Below are 26470 nucleotides of genomic sequence, written 5' to 3' on the forward strand. Positions count from 1 at the left end.
TAATAATTCTATACATTTCAGTAATAAATGGAATTTAGATTGAATACCTAATAAGGTGAGTAATGGGCAGGTGGTGGAATTATAAACCTTTCTAATTGTCATTGTGGCAAAACAATATGAAGAGGCTTAAAAATGCTAACAACCTTTGACTTAGTAATTCCTTGTCTAAGCATCTACCCTCTCCTTTATATTTTTTTTCATGTTTTACATATTATAAAAGTGAAATTAGATTTCAGGTAAGGAAAGATAAAATTATATTTTGCTATTATCACTAATCTGTAAAAGCTTCAATTTAGAGATGTTTTTATAGTGGTTTCTAGTTTTTCACATTCTTTTCCTGTCAGTCTGTTAGCCAGGTATTTTGAGTATTTATATCCATTTTCTCCTAGTAATACAGTATTTTCTACATGTGTGCATAGCCCCAGCAGGCCCACCAGTTGGAGTAAAAGTGACATTGATAGAAGATGACACTGCTTTGGTTTCTTGGAAACCTCCTGATGGCCCAGAGACGGTTGTGACACGTTACACTATCTTGTATGCATCCAGGAAGGCCTGGATTGCAGGAGAGTGGCAGGTCCTACACCGAGAAGGTAAGTATAATCATAATTTACCAAAAGGGATGAGAAGTAAAATTATCAACATTAAAGAAACAAAGGGAGAAAGGGACATAAAGTTTATTTTGAATTTATATTTATGAAGTAGCAAATTATTAAGGATTTTGGATTTGTTCAAAGGATGTTGGGAAGCCATGGATGTACTTTAAGCATGGGCATGATTTGCATTTCAGAAAGATACCTCTGTATTATGAATAGAAGAGGTTTGGTGGAGGAGGAGTAGGGGTAGGGTACCAGGAGACTCGGAAGTAATTGTTGTGGTCCAGGAAAGAGATGATAAGCCTGGACTCAGGTGGTGAGGATTGAGATAGAAAGGAGAGGGTGATTGAAGGACAATAAAGAAGTAGGAGTACCCATTGTGGCTCAGTGGAAAGGGAGCCGACTACTCTTCATGAGGATGAGGTTCAGTCCTGCGAGCTGTGATGTAGGTTGCAGATGAAGCTTGAATCTTGCTTTGCTGTAGCTGTGGAGTAGGCCAGCAGGTGCAGCTCTGATTCCACTCCTGGTCTGGGAACTTCCCTATGCCACACCTGTGGCCCAGAAAAGAAGGAAGGAAGAAGTAAAATTAACAGGACTTGGTAGCTAAAGAAGGCAAAGAGAAGGGTAAGGAAGGGAGACTTGTTATAGATTTCTGGTGGTTGTGTGTCTTGTACTGAAGTAGCAAATGCTGGAAGAAGACCTGGTTTAATGTGTAAGACCTTTATACAACTACTAAAATGGTCCACATGCAAACAGTTGACCCATATGACTATTAGAGTCCACTTAAGTACAGAGAAAAACTAATTAGGACTTAATAATCCTGAATTTAAATTTTTTAATACCAATTTTATTTTGGTTGAGAAAAACTAAATTCTAGAACTCAGCATTCTTACTTCAGGCTTTTGTACTATGCCCTTTTAAAATTTTTGAATTTTTCATTTGGTTGGATAAGTACCATATACCAGTTTTTAGATGGGCCATCACATAAATATTATAATTTCATTATTTTGGTACTTTCTTAATTCAGACATATATGCTGGGAAAAGAAATTTTCAAAGCAATGAAAAGTGTAAGAAGGATTTTGAGAAGGAATGTTGTTGGCCATCACATATTCTAAACACTTCACAGCACCAGGCACTTCTACATACCATTTTACCTTTTGAGGGGAATATTTACCCAATTAAGACAATGCACTTTATAGACAGACCACATACATGGATGTAATTACTATAGAACACTTTTTGTAACTGTAAAATAAACAAATCGTAACTATAGCTGGAGTTTTGATAGTTGTATATTCATAGTTTTCATTAAGCAGATGCCCAACTAAATATTGATTTCCTAGTCACTGAAAAGCCTGGAAAGTAGTAAATACCTGACAGTAGTATAATTTGTATTTTATCCATTAACCTTTTGCTACCTAACAAATCACTCCAAAATTCAGCCATCCTATATTCTCACAATTTTGTGAGTTAGCAATTTGGACTGGGATCAGCTAGGCAGTTCTTCTCTTGGGCTCTCCTGAGGTCATTCATGAGGCTCTAATCATCTCAAGGTTTCAACAAGCATGGACAGCTTAAAAACGTCAAGAGACTTCCCATACTGGGAAGAAAAAGAGGGAGGAAGCGCTACGTAGAAAGTTCTGCAAGCCCCTGCCTGCATCACATTTGCTGACATCCCACTGGCAAAACAAATCACGTAGGCAAGCCCAGAGTTAGTATGGGAGGGGACTGCCCACAGGTGTGGAGAGATGGAGGCAGAATTTTTGCAGGGCTTTTCATCTTACAGTCTACCACAATGTTCTTAAACCATATAATTCAGTGTTCGTTTTTTTTTTTTTTTTTTTTTGTCTTTTTGTCTTTTGTCTTGTTGTTGTTGTTGCTATTTCTTGGGCCGCTCCCACGGCATATGGAGGTTCCCAGGCTAGGGGTTGAATCGGAGCTGTAGCCACCGGCCTACACCAGAGCCACAGCAACGCCAGATCCGAGCCGCGTCTGCAACCTACACCACAGCTCACGGCAACGCCAGATCGTTAACCCACTGAGCAAGGGCAGGGACCGAACCCGCAACCTCATGGTTCCTAGTCGGATTCGTTAACCACTGCGCCATGACGGGAACTCCCCTAATTCAGTATTCATTAATTCCAAAATGATTTATTGATCCATTTGACCAAATGACTAACCTGATGTAATGATATTATTTATACTACTTAAAAAGAAATTTGATTGCATGAGCACATACTTCCTTTAGCTCTTCGTTTGTACCTGCCTGAAAAGAAACAGTATTTTGTTTTGGTTCCTTTTAATGCATTTATTTGTCTGTTTCATGCAAGGTTTAGAAAACAGCATTTTGCCTCATTGATGGCCAAATAGTGAAATGGACTATAATTGCAAGTTTTTACTTCTTTATAAGCCTTTCTAACTGTATAATAGTGCATGGGGGAAAAAAATCTATTTTTGCCATTAGGCTGCTTATGTAGTTTTAAGAACCATTATCAGTGAAAAGCTTTTGTCTTTTGTTAAATGTATGGAACCTTTATCATAGCTAATGCTTGTAATTCAGAGAAAACAAAATAAGAAATATAGGTAAAAAGTAATTGAGTTTATTTTTTCAGAGAGAAAAATATAGAGTTTGAGTTACATACTTCTAAACAAAAAGAATACAACTTGGCATTTAAAGAAAAAAGTAAAGTGGTCTGTAGTATCTAATTATGACAACCTTTGGAAAAGGTAATGGTATAGAAAATTTGGGGGGGGGAGAGGAAGAGTAGCAATCTCTGACATATAATTATTAATCTTCTATACATAGTATGTTTATACACATTTATAGGTATAATTAATTCACATATTTATTGCCTGTTGGAACAAGAATTTTTTCATTAGTCAAAACATTTTAAAAATGTTCCGGGTGACCATATATTTGTGCCTAAAATGGAACATGGTAAAATGGCTTAGCGGAAATGTGATATGAAATTATTCTTGTGTGTAATTTAAAGTGGATCAGAAAATTACAGCTTTTATCTTCCCGATACACTGCAAATCAGCTCAGAGTACTCAATTATTTTAAAATCTCCAAGGCACTGTAGGAAGTCATGCTCTACTGTAGCAATTTCTGGACTCTGTTCCTCACGGTTTTAATTTCCCAGGATCATAAAAGTGCCCTGCCTAAAAAAAAAAAAAAAAGTTCCAGAACCAAACAGTTTGAGAACATCATATACCACTTCCTCCTATTAGAAATTGACATTGGAAATTAAAGTCCTTCAGTAAAGGACTCCATTTAATGTAACATTTGCCAAAGAAATTGGACTACTAATAGTAAGAATATATTGATTTATTAAATGACCTTTTATTGAGTGATTACTGAATGCCAGGCTCTCTTCTAGGCATTGGCTGTAACACACTGAACAAACAGTATCCTTTTCTCATTGGTGCTTACATCTCAGGTAGCAGACAAAAAACAAATATATAAATATTCCAGTAGTATCATAAGTGCTATGAAGAAAGCCACAGAAGGGGAAAGAATAAAGTGATGGAGGTAGTGAGGTAAGTCCTTTTGGAAGAATTGACACTTGAGCAGAGCCATATGATATCTGGGGGAAGAACAAGGGCCCTGAGACAGAAGTGTACTTGGCATTTTAGAGGAACATTGAGATGGCCAGCAAGACTAGAGTGAAGGAAAGAGTAAGAAGTGGGAAATGAAGTGGGGAGGTAGCCAGGGGAAGGAAGATTTTGTGGACCACAGACTTTATTCTAAGACTGATGGAAGACATTGAGGACTTTTAATTAAAAGGATTACTCTGGTAGCCTCCTAAAAGGCTTACCTGAAAAGTTGACCACAAGAAGGTTAGAGTAGAGCTTAGGAGATGGTTTGATACACAAGGTCCATGTGAGAGTTAATGGGAGATAAGAGTTAATGGGACAGATAAGATAATTAGAAGCTCTTAGAACGTAATTTGAAAGAATAGCCTACTTGATTTGCCACAGATTGATATGGGATGTGAGAAAAGAAAAGTAAAATTGGTGGGGAAAAGAAAAATTTGGTTTTGAACATGTTTAATTTGAGATGTCCAGGTAGAGAGGTTGAGGAAGCACTGGGAGGGTTTATTTTATGGAGTAGTGTGGACTAGTGGAATAACAGAAGTCATCAGTGTGGATGGAGATGATATTTAAAACTGAAACTAGAAAAAAAATCACTTAGCATGGACAGAAAAGAGAAAGGAGTAAGACTACACTCACGGGCATTTCATCCAGGGCTCTTGGCCTTCTTAATCCATAGAAATTGATAAGCACCAGACAGGAAAATTCAGGCAAGGCTCTAATTGGGGCCCTTGCTGCAGCAGGGGAGTGAAAACAAACAACAGATTGCCTTGCTAGCTTGTGCCCTGAGGTCACAGTGGGGGCTGGTCCTTATATGGAGCAACTGTAGGAATGGGTCCAGGGGTTGGGCAAGAGGGGTGGCTTAGGTGGTCTTTCCACCCCTTTGGTGGTGGTGTGTGCAGGACATAGACTCTACTTTTGCTTCTGTCACCCTGGTTTTGCTCTGCACTCTTCAGAAGTGGCAATTGACTTTTTAGGTTTTTTGTATCCTCTTGCCCATAATTTGCTCCAACTGCCCCATATAATTTTTAGTCCCTTAGAGTTTCGTTTGTATGTTGTTGCTCAAAGAGATGTTTGTACAGGTGCAAGCATTGCAGCCACTGCAACAAATAGTCCCAGGTTCCCTCCTATTGCACAACCTTGAATCTCACCCTTTGCTTTTATATTTTAACTGAACATTCCTTTTGTAACACACATCTCATATTTTAATATAAATTCAGTTGATATTTACTGAGAATTATTTGTATAAAGTATTATGCTAGCCACCTTCAGCAGTTAAAATGTGAAAAATTGTTCTGTTTTCCAGAAAGGGAAGAAGGGGAGATCAGGAGTAAGGAAGAAGACTTACTTTCATTGAGCATATATATGTGTGTGTCAGACACTTGCCCATGATAGTTTATTTAATCCTTGTAATAATTATATTGTTACTGACCAGGGTTCTTGGACTCTTTAATCAATAGAAATTGATAAGAGGCCAGCCAAATTCAGGCAAGGCTTTATTAAGACTCAGCACAAGGGAGTGAAAACAAGTAACAGGCTCCCTTGCTCACTCCCTAAGAGGGGCAAGCTGCTCTCTTAAATAGGGTCAGGGTAGGGATGGGTCCTGGCATGGGGCTGAAGGGCTGGCTTAGGCGATCCGCCTTCCCTCAGGGGTGCTGTGTGCAGGGCGCATGCATAGTGCCTTGCTTTTCCTCCCAAGCCTCCAAAGTGGCAGTTGAGTTTTTGGGTTTTTTTTTTTTTTTTTTTTTTATCTTTTAGTTCATAATTTGCCCCAGACTGTGCATGCACACAGTTATTTTTAGTCCCTTATAGTTTTCTTTTGTGTGTGTGTGTGTGTGTGTTTTGTTGCTCAAGGAGGTGAGACTTCTGTCAAGGTACAGGCACTGCAGCAGAGTGTCCCAGGTCCCAGCCTGTTTCAATAAGAGTTGGGAATTATTGCTCTCATAAGGAAAGTAAAGTTCTGTGACATGCCCCAAGTTGCAAATTACTTAGTTGGTAACATGCCAGGATTTGATCAGCATTGATCCAAGGCTGAGCTTATTACACTGTCTGGTCTGTGAAACTTCTAGTCTGCTAAAGATTCAGACACATGTAAAAGGCTAGAGACCAAAATAATCATACCAGCAGGAATTGAGACAGTTTGCTGGAAGAATATGGGGACAGTCAGATGGCTTTAATATTTGGAAGCTCCTTTAACTGTGCTCAGAGAAGAACCGGAATGTTAGTTTCCTTTTTTGTCTGAAGGAAGACTGGGAGACAAGGGAGCAGGCATACCCACATACTCATCAGCTTGTAATATTTAAATTAAGTGCAAGAATTTTAATTTCAGGTAGTGATTGATTTTGCCAAGTGCTTTCTAAAATGAAATGTACTCTGTGATAAAATGGAAACTCTGTTTATTTATATGTCTATTTGTGAAGAAATTGAAATATCCTTCCTTCTAGCTAATTGTAACATGTTGCAATACATTGTTGCTTTTGTAACAGTGGAAAGACTCTTTCTGATTCTAAATAGGGGTCAGTTGTTTATTTAACAGTTGTGTACTCAAGTAGCTCACACCCTCTCCAGGCCAAGTTGAAACCAGAGCTCAAGAAAACAAACTGGGTTCAGCTGCTTGTGCTGCCACTGGGTTGGGCTACCTCCCACCATGTGACCTGCAGAGGTGGCCTCTGAATCATGACCTCAGCTCTAAGATCAAACTTGCATGATGAAATACACTGTAGCAAGTGCACTAGAGTAGCCAGCTCTGACCTGGAGGTGACTGCTGAAATCTCTTGTAAGCTTCTGAAGCTATTCTAAGGCTGCCCTGCCTCTGGAAAAAATGAGAAGCAGCACCTTAGGGAAACTAAGTTTTCCTGTGAAAATCCATCCACAAACGCAGCGCAGGAACTATTTCCTGACAGAATTTCTATTACACCTTCTTTCTTAATATTAGGACTAATTCCTAGGGTGGGAATCCCTTTTGTAGGAAAAATACTTTTGTGCTGTGGTAGAACAAGAGTGGAAAGACACCTCCACCCCACCCCCGACAAGAAATAGCAGTGCCCAAGTAAAACTCCTTCATAGCAGTAATGCCATCAGAGAAGGGACCTTTCAGTACAAAATATATGTAAGTGTAAGTGATTATTTTTGGAGAGAAGTAGATGCTAGTCGGGCTGCTGTGATAATTTTGATGCTAATCTGAGGTCTAGAGCTTCAGCACTTAGGTTTCTACGTACTTTTAGTATTTTCTTGCCTATTAACATTCAAGAAATCTTAAATAATGATTAGGAGAATAAAAAATATATTAATACTTGCAAAAATAATTGTGCTGTTTCTAATTTAAGAAATAAGAACAAAATCATCTATTAGAACAATTACCATAAATGGTTTAAACATTTCTGAGAGGAAAAAAAAGACTCTACATTAGATTTTTAAAGTCTAATTGTAATTGTTGAATCTGAAATCATTGTGTTATTTTCTCTGTACTTATATTTGAAATATCCCATAAGAAAGTGTTTTTAATGCTTTGTTTCCATACCTACATAAACAGTAAAACATTGTATATATATGCTTATATCTTTGATAAAAAAATATGTATATGCTTACTTATAAAAATAAAAAAAAATACATGCTTCTTTTATAAGATCATTATAAAATTGCAGAGAAGGTTTATGTAGGGCAGGGTGCATGGCACAATGTTAAATGAAAACCCTAGGATATAAAAATGCATGTAGTAAATATGTATTCACACATGTACGGTACACGCACACACACGCGCTTGAAATACACCAAAATGTTAACATTAGGAGGTTGTCAGTTTTATTTATATTAATCTTTTTTTACAGATGTTCTACTTTTATAATCACAAAGATATTTTATCCGTGATTGTGTGATTGTTAGAATGACCAAAAAATGAAGTTTATTTAATTTTAATTGATATATTTATAGGGGCGATAACCATGGCTTTACTAGAAAACCTGGTGGCAGGAAATATATACATTGTGAAGATATCTGCATCCAATGAGGTGGGAGAAGGACCCTTTTCAAATTCTGTGGAGCTGGCAGTACTTCCAAAGGAAAGCCCTGAATCAAATCAGAGGCCCAAGCGTTTAGATTCTGCTGATGCCAAAGGTCTGTATCCTGCCACAACCATTGTTTTCCTTAGGGAAAGAAAGAACACATATTTTTTTTCCAGCTCCCCTCTGCTCTGTTTCCACTTCTACCATGTCATATCCCTAAACCTGTACTTGGCTCCTTGAATGGTTACTGGGGAGGCTCTGATGCTGTGAGGGTGGATGGCTCTAGCTGCAGTCCTAGAAGTAGACACACTAACCTCAGAATTTACTGCAGTTTTCAACTACTGTCTGCCCAGCTACTCTTCCTAACTGGGGAGCCACCAGGATGCAAAAGTCACACCACCTGGAAACTGATGGGAGTAAGCATCCTAGGAGGTTTTGTGGAAATAAACAGAAGTGGCGGTTGTGGTGTTCAGGCTAAGAGCATGGTTTTCATTAAGAGTTTTCAGCATACACACACACAGCCTTTCCAGAGAGAAAGTTGTTTCTCTCCAGAAAGCAATTGGAAAAAATATCTTTAAAGAGCCACTCTCATCCCCACTCAGGGCTTTGTCTTTCTGTTCTTTTTTTTTTTTTTTTTTGGTCTTTTTTTTTGTTTTGTTTTGTTTTGTTTTTGGCATTTCTTGGGCCGCTCCCGCGGCACATGGAGGTTCCCAGGCTAGGGGTCCAATCGGAGCTGTAGCCACCAGCCTATGCCAGAGCCACAGCAACGCAGGATCTGAGCCGCGTCTGCAACCTACACCACAGCTCACGGCAACGCCAGATCGTTAACCCACTGAGCAAGGGCAGGGACCGAACCCGCAACCTCATGGTTCCTAGTCGGATTCGTTAACCACTGCGCCACGACGGGAACTCCTGTCTTTCTGTTCTGAATGAAGCGGCAGGGGGAGGTGGCTGTGACACAGGACTAGACACCTCCTTTGCCTCCTCTGTGGGGGAGTAAGTCTCTGTGGTCATGGGGGTGCGGTGAGGACTGTGTGTGTTATTGGAGGGAGTGAGGGACACTGGGAAGGAAAGAGAGAAACAGAAAGGTAGGGCAGTCACAGGAAAGAGGTAGCCAGAGTAGCTGCCATATCATCAGGGGAAGCTGGAGCAAGGCTTATGTTTGCTTCTCAAGTACCTTCTTTGGAGTTCCCCAGTGGCTCAGTGAGTTAAGATCTTGTGTTGTCATTGCTATGGCTGGCTTTGACCCCTGGCCCTGGAATTTCTGCATGCCCCAGGCATGGCCAGAACACCGAACTGATTAAATACCTTGCTAGTCAAAGTATCTAGGGACCAGCATCCTCAATATCACCCAGGAGCTTACTAGATGTGCAGAATTGCCGTGGGTCCTACCCCAGACCTTGTGAATCAGAATTTGACTTTAGCATATATCCTAGTGACTTTTATGCACATTAAAGTTGGAGCAACACTGCTATGTAAATGAAAATATATAAACGGAAAACTAATCTTCAGGGTACATTTCTGCTTCTAAGATAATATGACATGAATACTGTCCTTTGGCCCATCAGTGAAAATCTGTGCCTTGTGCCTTTTATAAATTATGAACTGATGTCATGTTTGATATAGTATAATATGTAGAACTCATATTTAGAATCTTCAATATGAGAAGATAAACCAACTTTAAGGTCACTGATAAAAAAAGTAATACGCATATTTTCCTGCTTAGACACAGATGCTGTCAAAAGTTTTCCTATGAAAGGAAAAAATTATTGAAAGTCTAATATCTGAGAATTGTGATAAATGGAATCATTCATTTTTCTGATTGATCTTGAGTACCTGTGTTTCCCCTTCTAGTTTATTCAGGTTATTACCATCTGGACCAAAAATCAATGACTGGCATTGCTGTAGGTGTTGGCATAGCATTGACCTGCATCCTCATCTGTGTCCTCATCTTGATATACCGAAGTAAAGCCAGGTATGTTTCCTTTGCTAGAGATGTTGTGGTGGTTTAAAAACATTTAAATTACAGTAACCGCAGAAGCAAAATGAAATCAAGTGCTTCTTAGAGTAACTGGGATTTTTCCACTTTAAAATGATTGTATTATTGAGTTCCTACAGCTATAGAGATGTGCTCACTTCACAAGATTATTCTCTTGCCATTTGAAAAAAAATTACTGTGCCCAACAAAGTGCTCTATAAAGTAAGGACATAATTTCCTTTCTTCTTTGGTATTTGGAGAAACACGAAGTATATCCCTCCATTTTTTTTTTAATGATGCAGTCTAATGTGCCTGCTGATTGAGAGGATTCCTTCCTGTCTGGAATATTTTCATATTGAAGTGCCTGCATGCCTGAGTCACTTAGATCTCTGCCCTCACCACTATAGGATGTATGGTTGGGACTCTCTAGACATGGATTAAAACAAGTATAATAACTAAGAATTTGTTCTCTATAAACTCTTGTCAGGCAGTTTCACATGTGGTTTTGACTTCAAATAAATTCTTAACTTTCTTTGAACGTGTATGTTTCTAACCTTTTATATTTTGGCTTTTGCTTTCATTTACTTTCTTAAATTTATTAAATGAAAAAAGTCAAATACACATCATTTTTAGGTAATCTCCATCACTAGATTCACTCCATTATCTTTGTTTTTTTCAGAGTTTATTCTATATGTTTTTGGTACTTGGGCATAGAAACACTCAGAAAACATGTTAATTAAAGAGTTAGTTCTAACCTTTTTTTTTTTTTTTTTTTGCCTTTTCTAGAGTTGCTCCTGCGGCGTATGGAGGTTCCCAGGCTAGGGGTCTAATCGGAGCTGTAGCTGCCGGCCTACAATAGAGCCACAGCAACACAGGATCTGAGCCGTGTCTGCAACCTACACATCTCATGGCAACGCCAGATCCTTAACCCACTGAGCAAGGCCAGGGATTGAACCCACCACCTCATGGTCCTAGTCAGATTCGTTAACCACTGTGCCACAACGGGAACTCTGGTTCTAACATTCTTTTGTATATGGAACTGGCTCTCTTTTACTGTCCACAATTCACACTTTAAGAATTTTTAGGAGTTCCTGTTGTGGCTTGTGGTTAATGATCCTGACTGGCATCCACGAGGACGCAGGTTCTGTCCCTGACCTCGTTCAGTGGGTTAAGGATCCAGGGTTGCTGTGAGCTGTGGTGTAGCTTGCAGATGTGGCTTTGATCTGGCATTTCTGTGGCTGTGGTGTAAGCCACCAGCTACAGCTCTGATAGGACCCCTAGCCTGGGAACCTCCATATGCCGAGGGTGCGGCCCTAGAATGACAGAAAGACCCCCCAAAAAAGTTTAAAGAAATAGAATTTTTGGATAAAATACTTATGTACATTGTTTTAGTGATGCCCAAATCTTGCAGAAGTGCTATTGAAAATCTCTCATCACTAATTGTAATGTTGGTGCGACAATTCGCAGACCTAAAGGACAACATGTAAATTTTTAAAATTATAGTTTCTATGTATATTATAAATAATCAACAATAATAAATAATGGTACTTTGTAAATATTAAGATTTTTTACTAGGTGTTTGCAAAATAGATTTGGGGGCAAAAAGAAACAATCTTTCTCAAATCATAAAAGTTTGCAGCAGTGAGTTGGAGTTAAAAATCTAGTATTCACTTTCTAAAGATATTTGAGAAGCAAGCCCTAAGGAGCCCCATTGTTGGCAAAGTTGTAAACTTCACAGATTTCACCAAGTTTTGTACGTTTGCCTATATCTGGTTATAGATTTAGAATATTTCCTTTTCTTGTAACATTTCAGGAAATCATCTGCCTCCAAGACGGCACAGAATGGATCACAACAGTTACCTCGTACCAGTGCCTCCCTGGCCAGTGGGCATGAGGTAGGAAAGAACCTGGAAAGAGCTGTAGAAAATGAAGAGTCCTTAATGCCAATGATCATGCCAAACAGCTTCATTGATGCCAAGGTACTGTGGGCTGAGGGACTGTCGTGCTCTGTAATCCTTCCCACGTTTGTCTTCTTTTTATGCGCAAAATCTTCCTACCAAAAAAATTACATGTCAAATGTATTATGTCCACACTCCACATGATGAAATGTGAAGCCATTTCACCCAGATCCTTCCTTGCATAAAATTCTTGGGGAGAAGAAGAGATAGATAAAAGAATAAAAGATGAAAAAGATAAAAAGAAAAAAGTAAGTAATATAAGTTTAATTAGTTTGGATTATATGGAGCTGAGATGTCTTATGAATAAGGACACTAGAGTCATTGGTCCATATTTACTGTAATTTGGATTGTTCTGTATATACTGGATAGATGATTTTTTATTAATACACTCTAAACTTAGTTGATTTGGGAACTGAATGGGGAGCATCAGAACATTCTAGGTATGAATGACATTTTTAGAAATATGAAATGTCTAAATAGATATCTCAAGACCCTTCCCTTTATGGCCTTAGGAAGTTGGATATAGTAAAGAAATGTCATTGGAGGATGTTACTTGATGTGCTTTCCACTATAGGTAATAATAATACAGTGATAAGCAATAAGAATACCAGCTGAGGAGTTCCCACAGTGGCACAGCAGAAACAAATCTTACTAGGAACCATGAGGTTGCGGGTTCCATCCCTGGCCTCACTCAGTGGGTTAAGGATCCTGTGTTGCCGTGAGCTGTGGTGTAGGTCGCAGATGCAGCTCAGATCTGGCATTGCTGTGGCTGTGGTGTAGGCCAGCAGCTGTGGTTCTGATTCAACCCCTAGTCTGGGAACCTCCATGTGCCACAGGGTGCAGCCCTAAAAAGACAAAAAAAAAAAAAAAAAAAAGAATACTCGCTGAAAATTATTTTTAGTCACATTGCAACATTAGATATTGTGCATTATCATAATAGCTCTCATAATCATTGTGTTATAAATCAGGTATCTGCAAACTATAATCCAGCCCAAGTCAGCCTGCATTTTGTTGTGGAATGCTATCTCTGACCTAAGTGTGTTTTTCACTTTTTTTTTTTTTTTTTTTTTTTTACTGTACCCATGGCATGCGTTAGTTCCCGGGCCAGGGATTAAGCCCTTGCCAAAGCGTTATCAATGCCAGATTCTTGACCCACTAAGCCACCAAGGAACTCCTGTGTTTTACGTTTTTAAAAGAGAGCTTGGAGGGGGAAAAGAAGAGGAAATAGGACAGGCCTTGTGTGGTCTGCAAAGCCTAAGACATTTACCATCTGCCCCTTGACAGAAAAATTGCCAGATACTGCTAAATTCTTCTTCCTCAACTATTCCCCAAATTTAGAATATCAAAAATGTAACAAAATGTCAGGCAACTTGAATATTAAATGTTACACAATTTTATTTAACAGATTCAATTTAGTTGTATCTAGCACAGTACTGTATATATATTATGGGGAAATAATAATGAATTGATTTTTGCGACCCCTGTTGTCTTTTTTGTTTGTAGCTTAATTTAGCTTTTATTTTCTGGTACAAATGTGGGCCATTTTATTTCAAATTAATCTGGAACATTAGAACCTAAAGCTTTTAAATATGCACCAAAAAAATAGTAACATACACTGTCATTCAGTTTTTCCAAACTTGGAACTATACATGAGAAAGGATTGAGGAGAAGTGAAGTGGGGAGGAAAAGAAGGAGAATCTAAAGTGAGGCAGAACAGAGAAGGGGACTGTGGTAAAGCAGAGAAGCCACATTGGGGGATAGGTCCCTGAATTCCCTGGGGTTACCCTTAGAGGTAATCCCCCATCGCTTGCCATTATGTTGAGCACATGCCAATCCATTTTTCTCTTCATAAATCCTTTTTAAAATTTTTTGACCATGTGGAAAAGTTGAAAAAATATAGTGAATAATGCACAAATAATTATATCATTCCATACCTCTCTCTCTCTCTCTGTCATTTGAAAATAAGTTTTGGAATCATTACACTTCATCCCAAATACTTCAGCCTATCTCTTTCTTCTTCTTCTTCTTTTTTTTTTTTTTTTTTTTGTCTTTTAGGGTCGCACCTGGGGCAGATGGAGGTTCCCAGGCTAGGGATCGAATTAGAGGTATAGCTGCCACCCTACACCACAGCCACAGCAACTCGGGGCCCGAGCCATGTCTGCAACCTACACCACAGCTTATGGCAATGGCAGATCCCCAACCCACTGAGCAAGGCCAGGAATCAAACCTGCATCCTATGGATACTAGTCAGATTCTTCTCCACTGATGGCAACTCCCCCCCCCTTTTTTTTTCTTTTTAATTTTATGGGCACACCCATGGCTTATAGAAGGTCCTGGGCCAGCGATTGAATCTCAGCCACAGCTGCAACCTATGAATAACTGCTGGGTCTTTTAAACCACTGCACCTGCCAGAACTGGACCTAAACCTCTACAGTCAGATTCTTCACCCAGAGGCGCCACAGTGGGACCTGCTATATAGCTCTCTTCTGTTATACCTTTTTGATCACTAACAAATACCTTGTGTAAAAGAAGAAATAATATCTGTGATCATTTTTTTCTTTTAATGTTTAAAAATTTGTGTACTAATTATAAAAAATAAATGTACATTTTTCCCTTTTATATCTCCAGGGAGGAACTGACCTGATAATTAATAGCTATGGTCCTATCATTAAAAACAACCCTAAGAAAAAATGGCTTTTTTTCCAAGATCCTAAGAAGATAAAAGCTGAGCAGGTAACTCACCTAAATGGGGGAAATCTTTGGCTACCTGTGGTATGTGAGGTAATAATTTGAAAAAGAATAAAATGTAAATAGGTGCTTTTTAAAAACTTCCATGTTCTTTTGGGATGTGATGTTATTAATTTGGGGCGTGACTCTATGGAAAGCTGTGGGGATTGATCACTAAAATGACCATTGGCATAGTAATCAGAGCCATGATTTTCAGTGGGGACTGGGGGGTAGTGGAGAAAGGGATGGGGCAGGAGCCCACATCAAAATCACAGAAGAAGCCTTTTGACACTTGACACTTCACTCACCCTTTGATTCTGATTCGCTCCCCTCCTCAAGAACCAAGACTTCAATGGTTCCTTAATGATGATAAACCTTTTACTTATGTACTTGAGCAGTCTCCTATCTCAGAATCTATAGAACATGTAAAATCAGATTTTTTTTTTTTTTTTTTTTTTTTATGGCTGCACCTGCAGCATATGCAAGTTCGCAGGCTAGGGGTCGAATTGGAGCTGCAGCTGCTGGCCTACGCCAGAGCCACAGCAACTCAGGATCCCTAACCCACTGAGCAAGGCCAGGGATCAAACCCACATCCTCATGGACACTGGTCAGGTTTGTTAACCCTGAGCCATAATGGGAACTCCCTAGATTTGTTGTTTTTAAGAATGTCTGTTATCACTGATGGTGTTTCATGTATTTTTGCCTAGCCTCAAAGAAGGTTCACTCAAGTGGTCTGCTTTTACCAGCCAGGGACTACGGTGTTAATCAGTGATGAAGACTCCCCCAGCTCCCCCGGTCAAACGGCCAGCTTCCCAAGACCGTTTGGTGTAGCAGCTGATACTGAGCATTCAGCAAATAGCGAAGGCAGCCACGAAACTGGGGATTCTGGAAGGTTCTCCCACGAGTCAAATGATGAAATACACCTGTCCTCAGTTATAAGTACCACACCCCTGACCCCCAGTTCCCTCACTGGCAGTGATTCAGGTGGGGCTCCCTCGATGAGAAAGTGTGAAGAGCCTGCGGTGTTGGCGGAGGCTGAGGACCCTTCCTCCTCAGTCCTGCAACTGCCATCTGCCCCAGTCTGCTTTGACAAGAAGGATTTTCCAATCTAGACAGCCATGTCCAGGTATTCTCACCTTCAAGTCTGTTCGAAGGACAATGAACAGGGAGCCAGAGCCTTTTGTGAAAATCTTGATGTCTTATTGGGTGTTTTACCTTTTTTGAATGTGGTTTTTTTTTTTTTTTTTTTTTTTTTTAATCTTTAAGCTCATGTATTTTGAATGTTTCATTGTCAGCAATGTGAAAAGACAGTCAAGATACTTGACTGGACTGTAAAATATATCACTGGAGCAAAGGGAAGACTTTGGAAAGCCCTTTTGCTGACTATCTACCTCAGTTTGCCAGATGGCAAACTCAGAAGACAGCTTTGTTACCTCGTTTGTTGTGATAGTTTATCTTGGCTACGTAACCAATGATACTTCCTAGTAGCATTTTGTTTTCATTGCTGTATGTGTAATGTGTGTGATCAAAGGAGTCATATAGGTAGATGAGTAAGAATGTTTATCTGAAGCTCTGATTTTAAAAAATCAACAACAATAAGCTATGACATCAGCTTGGTTTGGATAATTTAATGCCTCTGGCTGTGAGGGCAGAAACCACTGAGAAGAGAAAAGGGGGGGGGGACTATTGACTTTACTGAATGACCAAAAAAAAAAAAACAAACAAACAAACAAAAAAGCCTCTCTTTTGAGAATAGAACTGTTCAGTAGCATACAGGGAATGCTATTGCTTCAAGGGCCTTTATGCCATGGGCATTAGAGTCCGAGTACTTTATCTGCTGTGTCCCCAAACCTCAGCCTGCGTAGAAGCTGTGCCTTTTCTACCTGCCCCTTGCCTGACAGTTGGCCAAAGGCTGCACTGTCTAGTTTGCAAAGCATCCTCAGCTTTTCCAGAATTAGTTGCAAAACTCCTTGCAGAAAACAGATTTTTAAAGAGACTAGGTTAGGAGTTTGTTTGTTTTTTTAATTCCAACTTGGCTTAGAGGGGTAAAGAAATTTCATTAAATATTAAGAATGAAGATGAATGCAACAATAGACAGTCAGATGACCTTGAAGTTATCACAGTAACAGTGCCTTCTAATATATATTGTGAAATTCTTTGCCTTATACTTTTTTAGTATTCATGAAGTTATTCAGGACAAGGGTACAAAAAGTTGCCTTAGAAGTTTCATGGATTTTATCAGTAGCTATTCTGAGGTACAGTATTTTATCAAGGCATTTTGGTTTGTTTTCATGCAGGTTTTATTTAGGAATAACTATTCACACTTCTACTAATTTGCTTGTATTTTTCTCAATTCTTAAGAGAATTTGGTACTCTTGATTTAATCTTCCTTTGCTTTCAATGCTGTGAATGAGGAATGCTAACTCCAGAAGTGACTTAATTCTCTTGCTGGTTTGAAATCAGTAAACTGTTTACTTAGCCACATAGAATAGGCCTTTTCTCAGTTATGAGGCAGTTACCTATTAGGTGCCCAGCAGTGGGAAAGGATAAAGAATTAAACACATGGTATGGAGAGGGGGCTCCCTTATCCTTTTAAAAGTATTGTTTCAAATATCTGGAAATGACTTTGGGTCCTCTTTTTAAAATCTTAATGAGTTTCCCCCTTGAAAGTCCTTGTTTATAGACAGGCTGGGGGTGGGGGTCATGTTAAATGGTGTTCTAAAGCCAAAAAAATATTACTGGGTAACAGTCCCACCTCTGTCATCTTCTGTCCCAGTGTCTGATGATACATTTGGGGGTTGTTCTTTAATCTGTAGTTTGGTGCCAAATTGGATGTGTTCAGAAGCAGACCAACATTAAGTGTGAGGATCTACTTCTGAACTAAATTCAAAGTCCCCCATTTAGTTATCTAAGTATGGGCTTCATGGCAAGACAAAAAAGCAGAGCTTTAATGAACAATCTGAGGCAAGGAAAAAATGCTGCTCCTGCCTTTATAGCTCCTGGTTTATACTACCTCCTTTTAAAGTTATTCTAGTGTTATTTTTTTTCCTGTACTCAGGGAACATTGTGTTACTTTTGAGCTGCCTCATGGAAGCATGGGCAAATTGACAGGGTATGGCGTTTTTTGGTTTGTTAGTAGAAATATGTGGGGCCAACTTTTTATCAGTGTCTAAAACTAAGGAATACAATGAGTTTGTTTTATTTTTTTTAAACTTTCATTAAAAGGCAAACAAAATCTAAAGTTGAAACATCATTCATCATGTCTAGGACTCTATAAATTTGAATCACAGTAAAAGCCTAAAATGATGATCCGAAGTCCTTGAGGAAAGTATTTTGTTTGTTTTGTTTTTGATGAATAGGCCCATAGTTACTGTAGATGTTTAGGCTATAACTATTTGCTAATTATTTACCAGTACATTTTTTACTCTTTCCCTTTTTCATTTTGTTCTTATACAAGATTTGTTCACAATAATCCTGTTACCAAAGAATTTTCAGTAGAAAGTGAAAATTTGACTATGAGTTCCCCCCAAATTGAATTATCTAGAAACATCTATAGGTTATGAAGCTTATACAAGTAGTTACTAACCCAGAATAATAGGGTTTATATTGATTGTTGTAGTAATTAGACTAGTAATTTTAACTACCTTATTGTTACCACAGCATTTAAAATAAGTTTTTTACCAGCAGATAGTTCCAAAGAATTTCAAGTGTAATTTTTTTTCTTCAGCCAGTAATCTTCAGCTGTACAGTATTAGAGTATTTTGAAATTGCTGAAACTACTCGTTGGAGAGAAAAAAAATTTTTTTCACCAAAGATAAATATTTTGGTCTCATTGAAATATTTAGTGTACACCAAAGACTACTTTTTACTTGGCCAAAGCTAGCTTCTTTGAAGTCTTAAGTATGAAATTGTAACTAAAATGTGAAGGTTCTCACTCATCTCTCATAGTGGTGCTACTTCATGGGATTTCACTTGGAAGGGGCTAATATGCAGACAGTAACTATTTTCTTTTCCTAAGACTTACTTGCTCTAAGTACTGATACATGCATGTCGTTTTTATGCCAAATATTACAAGATACTGCTCATCAGTATTTTCATACCAAAGACCATTAAAATATATAGATTAGCCTGTAAGTAAGTAAAGATGAGCAGATTTGAAATAAATTTATTTAGAGGCTGATAGGGAATCTAGCTTTAGTAGCAAAAGATATCAAAAGGCTAAGTTTACATAATTAAAAGCAATACAATTATATTGGTATTTATCAGTGTTTCAATTCAAGTGTTTTTATCAGCAAATTTTTTTTAAAAAACCAAAGATATTTAAAGTTACTGCCACAAATAGGCAGATTTTTAGTTGTACATTAAACTGTTATTTCTTGTGTTTATGTCAACCAGACTTGTCTCTCCAGAACCCAGTATACAAATGGCATACATAGGGACTTTCCATCAAATCTGCTGATTCAGCCACAGGATGTTTTTGCCAAAAGATGTGATACTTTCCTAAGCACCTTGAGTGTGAGATGTCAACAAAAATATCAGCAGCCTTTTCCGTTGCCGAGCATTATAGCAACCCGTGACTCAGTCTGTGCAGTCTTCCTCCTGCTTAGAGCATTACCTGGTTAACTCTAAAAGCTTGAGCCAGTCCTTTAATAGTAGGGATGTTCTCATCTCTGGGGAGCAGTGGGATTTAACAGGGAAACAAGTCATATCACTGTTTAAGTGAGCTCTATTTGAGAGATGTGCTCTTTAAAGTTGTCCATCAATTGAAATGTTTTAATTGCATGAAGAGAATCTGGTATTCCAAATTTTAGTGGAACCTTGGGTGAAACAAAATTTTTTTTCATAAAATCTGGGCTTTTATGTTTTGATTAGCCTAAAAGGAAGGACATAGCTTTATCCACTAAATGGCTTTAAAAAATCAGCTTTGACACACCAGAGAAATTGGATCCTCCATGAAATACCTTTTATTTGCCTTCGCTTCAAATAAGAGCAGTGCCAACAGTGGGAACAATGACAGGGTTTTGCATTGATTTGTCTTGACTTCATTAAGGACACCTGCCAGAAACTTGCTCATGTTGATGACTCAGGACCATGGTTCAAGTCCATATGAAGACACCTTTGGAAACAATTCAGACTGTCACAAAAAAAATGGACTTGAAAGTTTGGGGTTTTTTTAAACGCTAGAATATTGAGATAGGGTTCTACCTCAGCAGTGTCTGTAATGATTCACATATATGTTTGTATTTCATTGAATGTAAATTTTAAATACTGAATGTAAAAAAAAAGTTCCAATACATTGAAAGAATCATGATCTAAGACTAAAGATATATTTTGTAGGTTTTGTTCATGACAGTTTGCCACATGTGTCTCTGGTAAAATTGCTTTGGTTTAATAGTCATAATTTCTGTGGGCTCGTGAGCACAGAGTAGAGGGTTCTGGAGATTGCCATACACAACCAGTTGTCTAATTGTGAATTTTATTGATGTCTAGAGAACACATACATAGAATTCTGTGAAGTTGATTTATGCTCAGGACATAAGAACACAGGCTAATGCAATGTGTATGTTTTCAGGCTTTAATCTTCTTAGGTAGGCTTCCCTTGGTAAGCCTTCGAAGGTGTTTAAGATTAACATGACAGTTTTGCATTTTTACCAGACAGATACTGTATTATTTTCTTGTTGCTGCTATAATAAATCACCACAAAGTTGACCTGAAAACAACCCAAATCTACTATCATACAGTTCTATAGGTCAGAAGTCTGACACAGGTCTCAATGGGATAAAAGCAAGGTTCATTTCCTTGTCTTTTTTCTGGCTTTTAGAAGGTGTAGACCCCACCCTCTATCTTCAAAGTCGGCAGCATAGTATCTCTCTGACCCCACTTCCATTATCATGTCTCTTTTTCTGACCCCAACCAGAAAAGGTTCTCCAGTGTTAAGAACTCACATGATTAGACTGGGCCTACCTAGACAATCCAGGATACCCTCCACATCTGAAAATTCTGAACCTTAATCATATCTGCAAAATCCCTCTTGCTGTGCTTGGGTTAATGTAGTCAGAGTCCAGGGGTTTGGACGTAGACTTCCATGGGTGCCCATTATTTTGCCTAAAACAGATATAGTATTTCTGTAGAAATTTGATCCCCATAAGATGTCTGTAGCATTACAGAGATTGGAAGTGTGAATCCATGTGCCTCTTGGGGATCTTCAAAATTTCAAAGCTACGAAAACCTTGGCTTACCATCTATCAAATGTATACATTAAACTTTCTAAATCACTTGCAAAAACAATTCAGCTTTAAACTTTTTGAATATGTGCTTTATAAATTCATATTTCAGTTCTCTGTGTTTAACAGAATGTTTCCTACATGTTTGGCTCTAACTTTATGGAATTTCATCAGAAATTTTTGAAAGCTGTTCTTACTATAATTGAACTTTCTCTTTTTCTCTGAAGTGATTGTGTTGTTGGGGGAAAGACCTCAAATATAGAGACACAGAGTAGATAAACAGGACCATGCTCAAGTTTATTCTTTACTCTTTTTAAAGCAACATGCACCCTTCTTGACTTTTAAAGCAGGATTTATTTCTTAAGCCTCACCAGCTACTGACTGTCTGGTTTTCAGTTTGATAACCTCTTGATTTTCCATGAGCTTCAGCAAGAGCTTCCACTTAACCTTGTCAGCCTGTACAACTCCTAGGAAATTTTGTCTTTTTTTTGTCATTCTGCTTTGATTTCAGTAGTTCCTTTTCGTAGAAAGCTTTGGATTCCACACCTCTAGTTCTAATTCCTGGATCGTTTCAAGTCAAGCCTTCTTTCAGATTTGAAGGATAGTTTATAATTCTACCCTAATTTTCAGCATTTCTTCAATGAATGAGGTAAGTCTGTTTGTATCATGAGGTATAGACCATGACAATATCCTGGGTAAGGTTAAGAGTCTAGTTGTTTTTCACCCACTTCTGACTCTACGCCTTAGGAAGGGGTAATGCCATTTATTGAGCATATTCAGTGTGCCAAGCACATGCCTTACCCCTGCAAACTGCTACCTCCTGCAAAGTATTATCCCCATTTTAGATGAAACAGGTTTAAAATGTCTCACTATCCACAGATCATAGTTATTAGTAAGTGGCTTAGCCAAGATAGAAACATAGGTTGGTCCAACTCCAGTGTTGGTAGGATTTCTACTGTGGTACATTTTCTTAGTTAATACATGATATTCAGTTACATGGGCTCATAGTGCTTCCACTGTGTCAGCACAGCCTGTCCACAGTCATACCCAGCCAACAGAGAGAAGTCTGTCTTAGTTACATCCACTTACTATTGAAGGAATTTAGGAGGCTGGGCTATATGTCACTCTTCGTCATCTAACCTCCTTCTTTCCTCCTTTAAAACCTTTCATTTCTCTTAGCCAGTATCATGTATGAAAGCTGATGCTTCTGCATAGAGTTGCATCAAATAAGGTGGGCATGGTTTCTGGAGCCCTTAGTCAGGCATTTCCTTGTTAGACTAGGTGTTCAGAATTGGATTTTATCTTTTGTAGTTTTTCTGTAGTCACTATCAAATGGAAATTTATTAAGTAGAAAAAGCCAGGTGTGTAACCAGTCATCATTTCTTACTAGGTCTGAAGAACATAGTTTTTATTTGAATTCAACCTAATTAATTTAGGAGGGAGCAAAGTTTAGGGAGAATCATATAGGAGAACAAGTATAAAGGTAGTCTTTAGCACACTTAAATTCTAGTCCTTGTCCATTTTGAGAACTGTGTGGTAGGAAGGTTCTTAACCTATTTTTGTTCCTTTTCTATCCATGAAATAAGGATAATTTGTTGTGCAGAATGGTGCAGTAGTACTTTGAAAACTTAGAAGTGTAAATACTTATGATCTGAAAGTCATTTCTCTAAGGCTGTGAAACATACCTTAATAGATGTGTTTTCTTTACAGGGTCGCCTTGCCAATTACATTTTGCCCATGCTAAAATGAAAAATGTTTGCATTTCCTGTATGCACACCAAAAAAAAAAAAAAAATAACAGAAGAAAGTGGTCGATGAAAGATGTAAACTGGGATTTAAGCACTCATCTTTAATGTAGGTAAATCTATAAGAGGAACAGGGGAATTTACAGTGCTTTTGAAAATACTGAAAGTGTAATCATCTTATCCTAATTTAAATCTTTTGTTTTTTTTAATATCTTGGTTTTTAAAGATTTAAGGAGAGAGTCTAATATCCCCAGAGGGGTAACGGGGGAAGGACAAAAGTACGTTTTTAGGATTCTTCTCTAACAGACCTACTTTTCCAAGATTATGGAACATTTCCAAATTTCATTAAACTATTTGGAGTAAATTTTATATAAGGCAGTATCTACTGGCATCTAATTCTAGTTTACTCAAGTCAACCTTTAAGGCTTTTTAGCAACAATTATATGATGATCATCTTTTTTTTAGAGAAAGGAAATTTTTCCCTAGCTTTTCCGTGAACTAGCTAATATCACTCTTCGTATAATCCATGAGATTCTGAATACTTTTCTTGACTTGCTCAAATTTCTATCTTGTGAATAGTTCACAGTAAGTAGACACAGTGCTAACTTACAAACGGTATCTTTAAAAATTTGCTACAAAAGCTTATTTTTTTCTATGGAACTGTCTTTAAAAGCAACAACAAAAATACTTAAAAATTTCACCTAAAACATTTTTCTCCCTGTTACCACATTCTTTATTCTGTTTGTAAATGAAAATGATTACCGGTAGTTAGCAATGTGAGCCTGTTACAGAAATTTGCAAAGCCTGAATACACATACATTGCCTTAGCCCATCAGTAGACTAGAGGACATATATTAAGTAAGTTTGTCTGTCTTTGGCTATTGTTGGACAAAATTTTATGTATGTGCACGATTTTTTTTTTCTGTTTTCTTCAAAGATGTGAATTAAATGAAAGTGTGGGAGCCAGTTTTATTATTTCATATTATGAGTGTTCTGGATCCTTTCACTCTGTATACCATTTTCTTGTAAGGGCAGCATTTGCAGACTAGCTAATGGACTCAGAGCTGAGCTATTTTAATTTTATACTTGACTCAGGGGATCAGTTCTGTGAACTCCATTGCATGAAGAAAGCAAATGTTTGCCTTGATTTTGAATGTACCTTTTTAATGTCTTCTTAAAACATATTTTGTTTAATAATGTGGGTTTGTTTTTTTTTTCTAGCATCATAGTAAATATTGCCTAGTATTCCCCTCCAAGGATAGTTTATATACTATCCTACAGGTCATGCCAAAAATGAATAAAAGTTTAAATGCCAAAATGTTTATGAAACTGCTGTCTAAATACTGATTGATTGCACAGTTTAAATAAAAGTTTTCCTTAGTTAAAAAAAAAATGTTTTCTTTTACTCTTCAGTTTTTCTTTTGAGTGATAGAGAATGAAAACTTTGAGTTTATATACTGGTGGCTTTCCTATCCTAGGATGGGATGATTATAGTCTACTCCAAGCAGTAGGAATAGACCCTGTTGAAGGCATCTAAGAATTGTTTTCATCTTACTGAATTACTTGGCATTTACTGAATAGCAGCAAGGAAATAATTTTCCCATTCCAGTAGATGATTGTTCACCTCAGAAACTAAATAGTAAGCAGCGTAAAAGCTGTGGGTTTATCCAGATAGATACAGTTCTAATTCAGGTTAAAATTTTTGGTTTCTAATATTATTAAAAATGGTTAAGAAATATTGAAAACCCCTGCACTTAAAAAATCTAGAAATAACAGTTAAACTATGACTCAAACAAGCTTTGTAAGATAGCCGAATTCTTTTTTTTTTTAGGGCCACACCCGCAGCATATGGCAGTTCCCAGGCTAGGGTTTGAATCGGAGATGTAGCTGCCAGCCTACACCACAGCCACAGCAACACCAGATATGAGCCGCATCTGCAACCTCCATCATAGCTCACGGCAACACTGGATCCTTAACCCACTGACCAAGGCCAGGAATCAAACCTGCGTTCTCATGGATACTAGTCAGATTCGTTTCCGCTGAGCTGCAATGGGAACTCTGATAGCTGGATTCTTAGTTTTAAATCTCCTGATTTGGGTAATAAAAGGGGAACTGAAAAATAGAACAGTAAACTTCTGGAAGTGACATTGTATTGACTGTGGAGGACATTGAAACATAAGAGTGCAAGAAGCTATATATTAAACAAATAACAAGTATATTAGAAAAAAGTTTCCAGAAGTTAAAAAAAGGTCATTGAATTCTTGAAGCTCTGTAAAATAGTTTATCAACTACATTGAACGAATATTCTAAAACTGAAAGATGTGAGGAAATTATCTGGTTTGCAGCACAGTAGATAAACATATAAAAAATATGAAACAAAAGTAAACAGAAGATTCACCGTATATATGAGTCATTTTAAAATGAAAGAGAATGAAGGATAAGCAATTTTCAAAGAATGTGACAATAATTTATTCAGTCCTCATACTCAGGAAACAGAAACCTCAACCTAAAAATATAAAAATAAATCCACACCAAGACGTCTTAGTGAAACTGCAGAACATCAAAGACAAAAGTAAGAAGTTAAAGGCAGTTACAAGGAAAATAGATTGCACTAAGAAGGCTTCTCAGTGACAATAAAGGAAGCAAGAAAATGGTGGATAATAATCAAAACATCACAAAGAAAAATAACAATATGGAGTTCTGTACCCAAATAAACTATAATTTAGATGTTAAGTCAACATAATTTTAGATAAAGAAATGAGAATTTACCACTCATATGCTCGTATACTCTTACTAAATGAACAATAGCAGATGTACCTTAGGAAGAAGAAATTGTAATATACAAGTAAGATAGGAGAAGCAAAAAGCAAAGATGAGCAGGAAATACAGATAAAAAAGACGAGATACCACTCTATATCCACTAGGATGACTGTAATCAAAAAGACAAATCATGACAAGTGTTGACAAGAATGTGGAGAAATTAGAAACTTTATAGATTGCTGGTGGGAATATAAAATGGTGCAGCCACTGTGGAAAATAGTTTTAACATTTCCTGAAAAAGTTGGGCTATATACCCCAGAGAAATAAAACATGTTCACACAAAAACTTGTACCAGACATATTGATAGCAGCATCAATATAACAGCCCCAAAGTGGAAATAACCCAAATGTCCAATGACATTGGATAAATGGAATGTGGTGTATTAATTTAATTGAATGTTATTCAGCAGTATAAAGGAATTAAATAATCATGTATGCTCCAACAAGGATGAATTTTTTTAATGTTAAGTGAATGAAGGCAGTCAAAAAAATTGGCATACTATATAATTCTATTTGTATAAAATGTTCAGAATACGCAGATGCAAGCAGAAAGTCGATTAGTGTGGTCCATAGGACTGGAACGTTGTAATGACTGGAAAATGACTGCTGGTAGGTATGAGTTTTCTGTTGAGGTTATGAAAATGTTCTAAAATTTATTGTGATGATGGTTGAACAATTCTTTGAATATACTAAAACACTGAATTGTACACTTTAAATGAGTATATGGCATATGAATTATATCACAATAAAACTGGTTTCAAAAAATCCATGATGGGAATTCCCATCATGGCTCATTGGTTAACAAATCCAACTAGGAACCATGAGGTTGC

At 37.7% G+C, this 26470-nt stretch overlaps 1 protein-coding gene across 4 annotated transcripts in view; it reads left to right on the forward strand.

Moving 5' to 3' along the window:
• PRTG (protogenin) overlaps positions 1–24214 on the forward strand; it is a 145193-nt gene extending 120979 nt beyond the window's left edge. For 2 of the 4 annotated variants that reach the window (XM_001928492.7, XM_021094927.2), the window contains 6 exons: positions 420–590; positions 8120–8302; positions 10045–10165; positions 11982–12147; positions 14755–14859; positions 15561–24214. In XM_001928492.7, the coding sequence (XP_001928527.2) occupies positions 420–590; positions 8120–8302; positions 10045–10165; positions 11982–12147; positions 14755–14859; positions 15561–15965 (1151 nt within the window). In that variant the 3' untranslated portion in view covers positions 15966–24214. The remainder of the gene's footprint in view (positions 1–419; positions 591–8119; positions 8303–10044; positions 10166–11981; positions 12148–14754; positions 14860–15560) is intronic. The other 2 variants (XM_084969579.1, XM_084969586.1) reach the window with 2 other exon arrangements.
• Positions 24215–26470: the final 2256 nt, after the last annotated feature.

This window comes from Sus scrofa, chromosome 1 (assembly GCF_054392235.1).
Source record: "Sus scrofa isolate SSC_HxYL_T2T_F1_AM1 chromosome 1, Sscrofa_HxYL_maternal_Yorkshire_Landrace_v2.0, whole genome shotgun sequence".
NCBI classification, from domain to species: Eukaryota; Metazoa; Chordata; class Mammalia; order Artiodactyla; family Suidae; genus Sus; species Sus scrofa.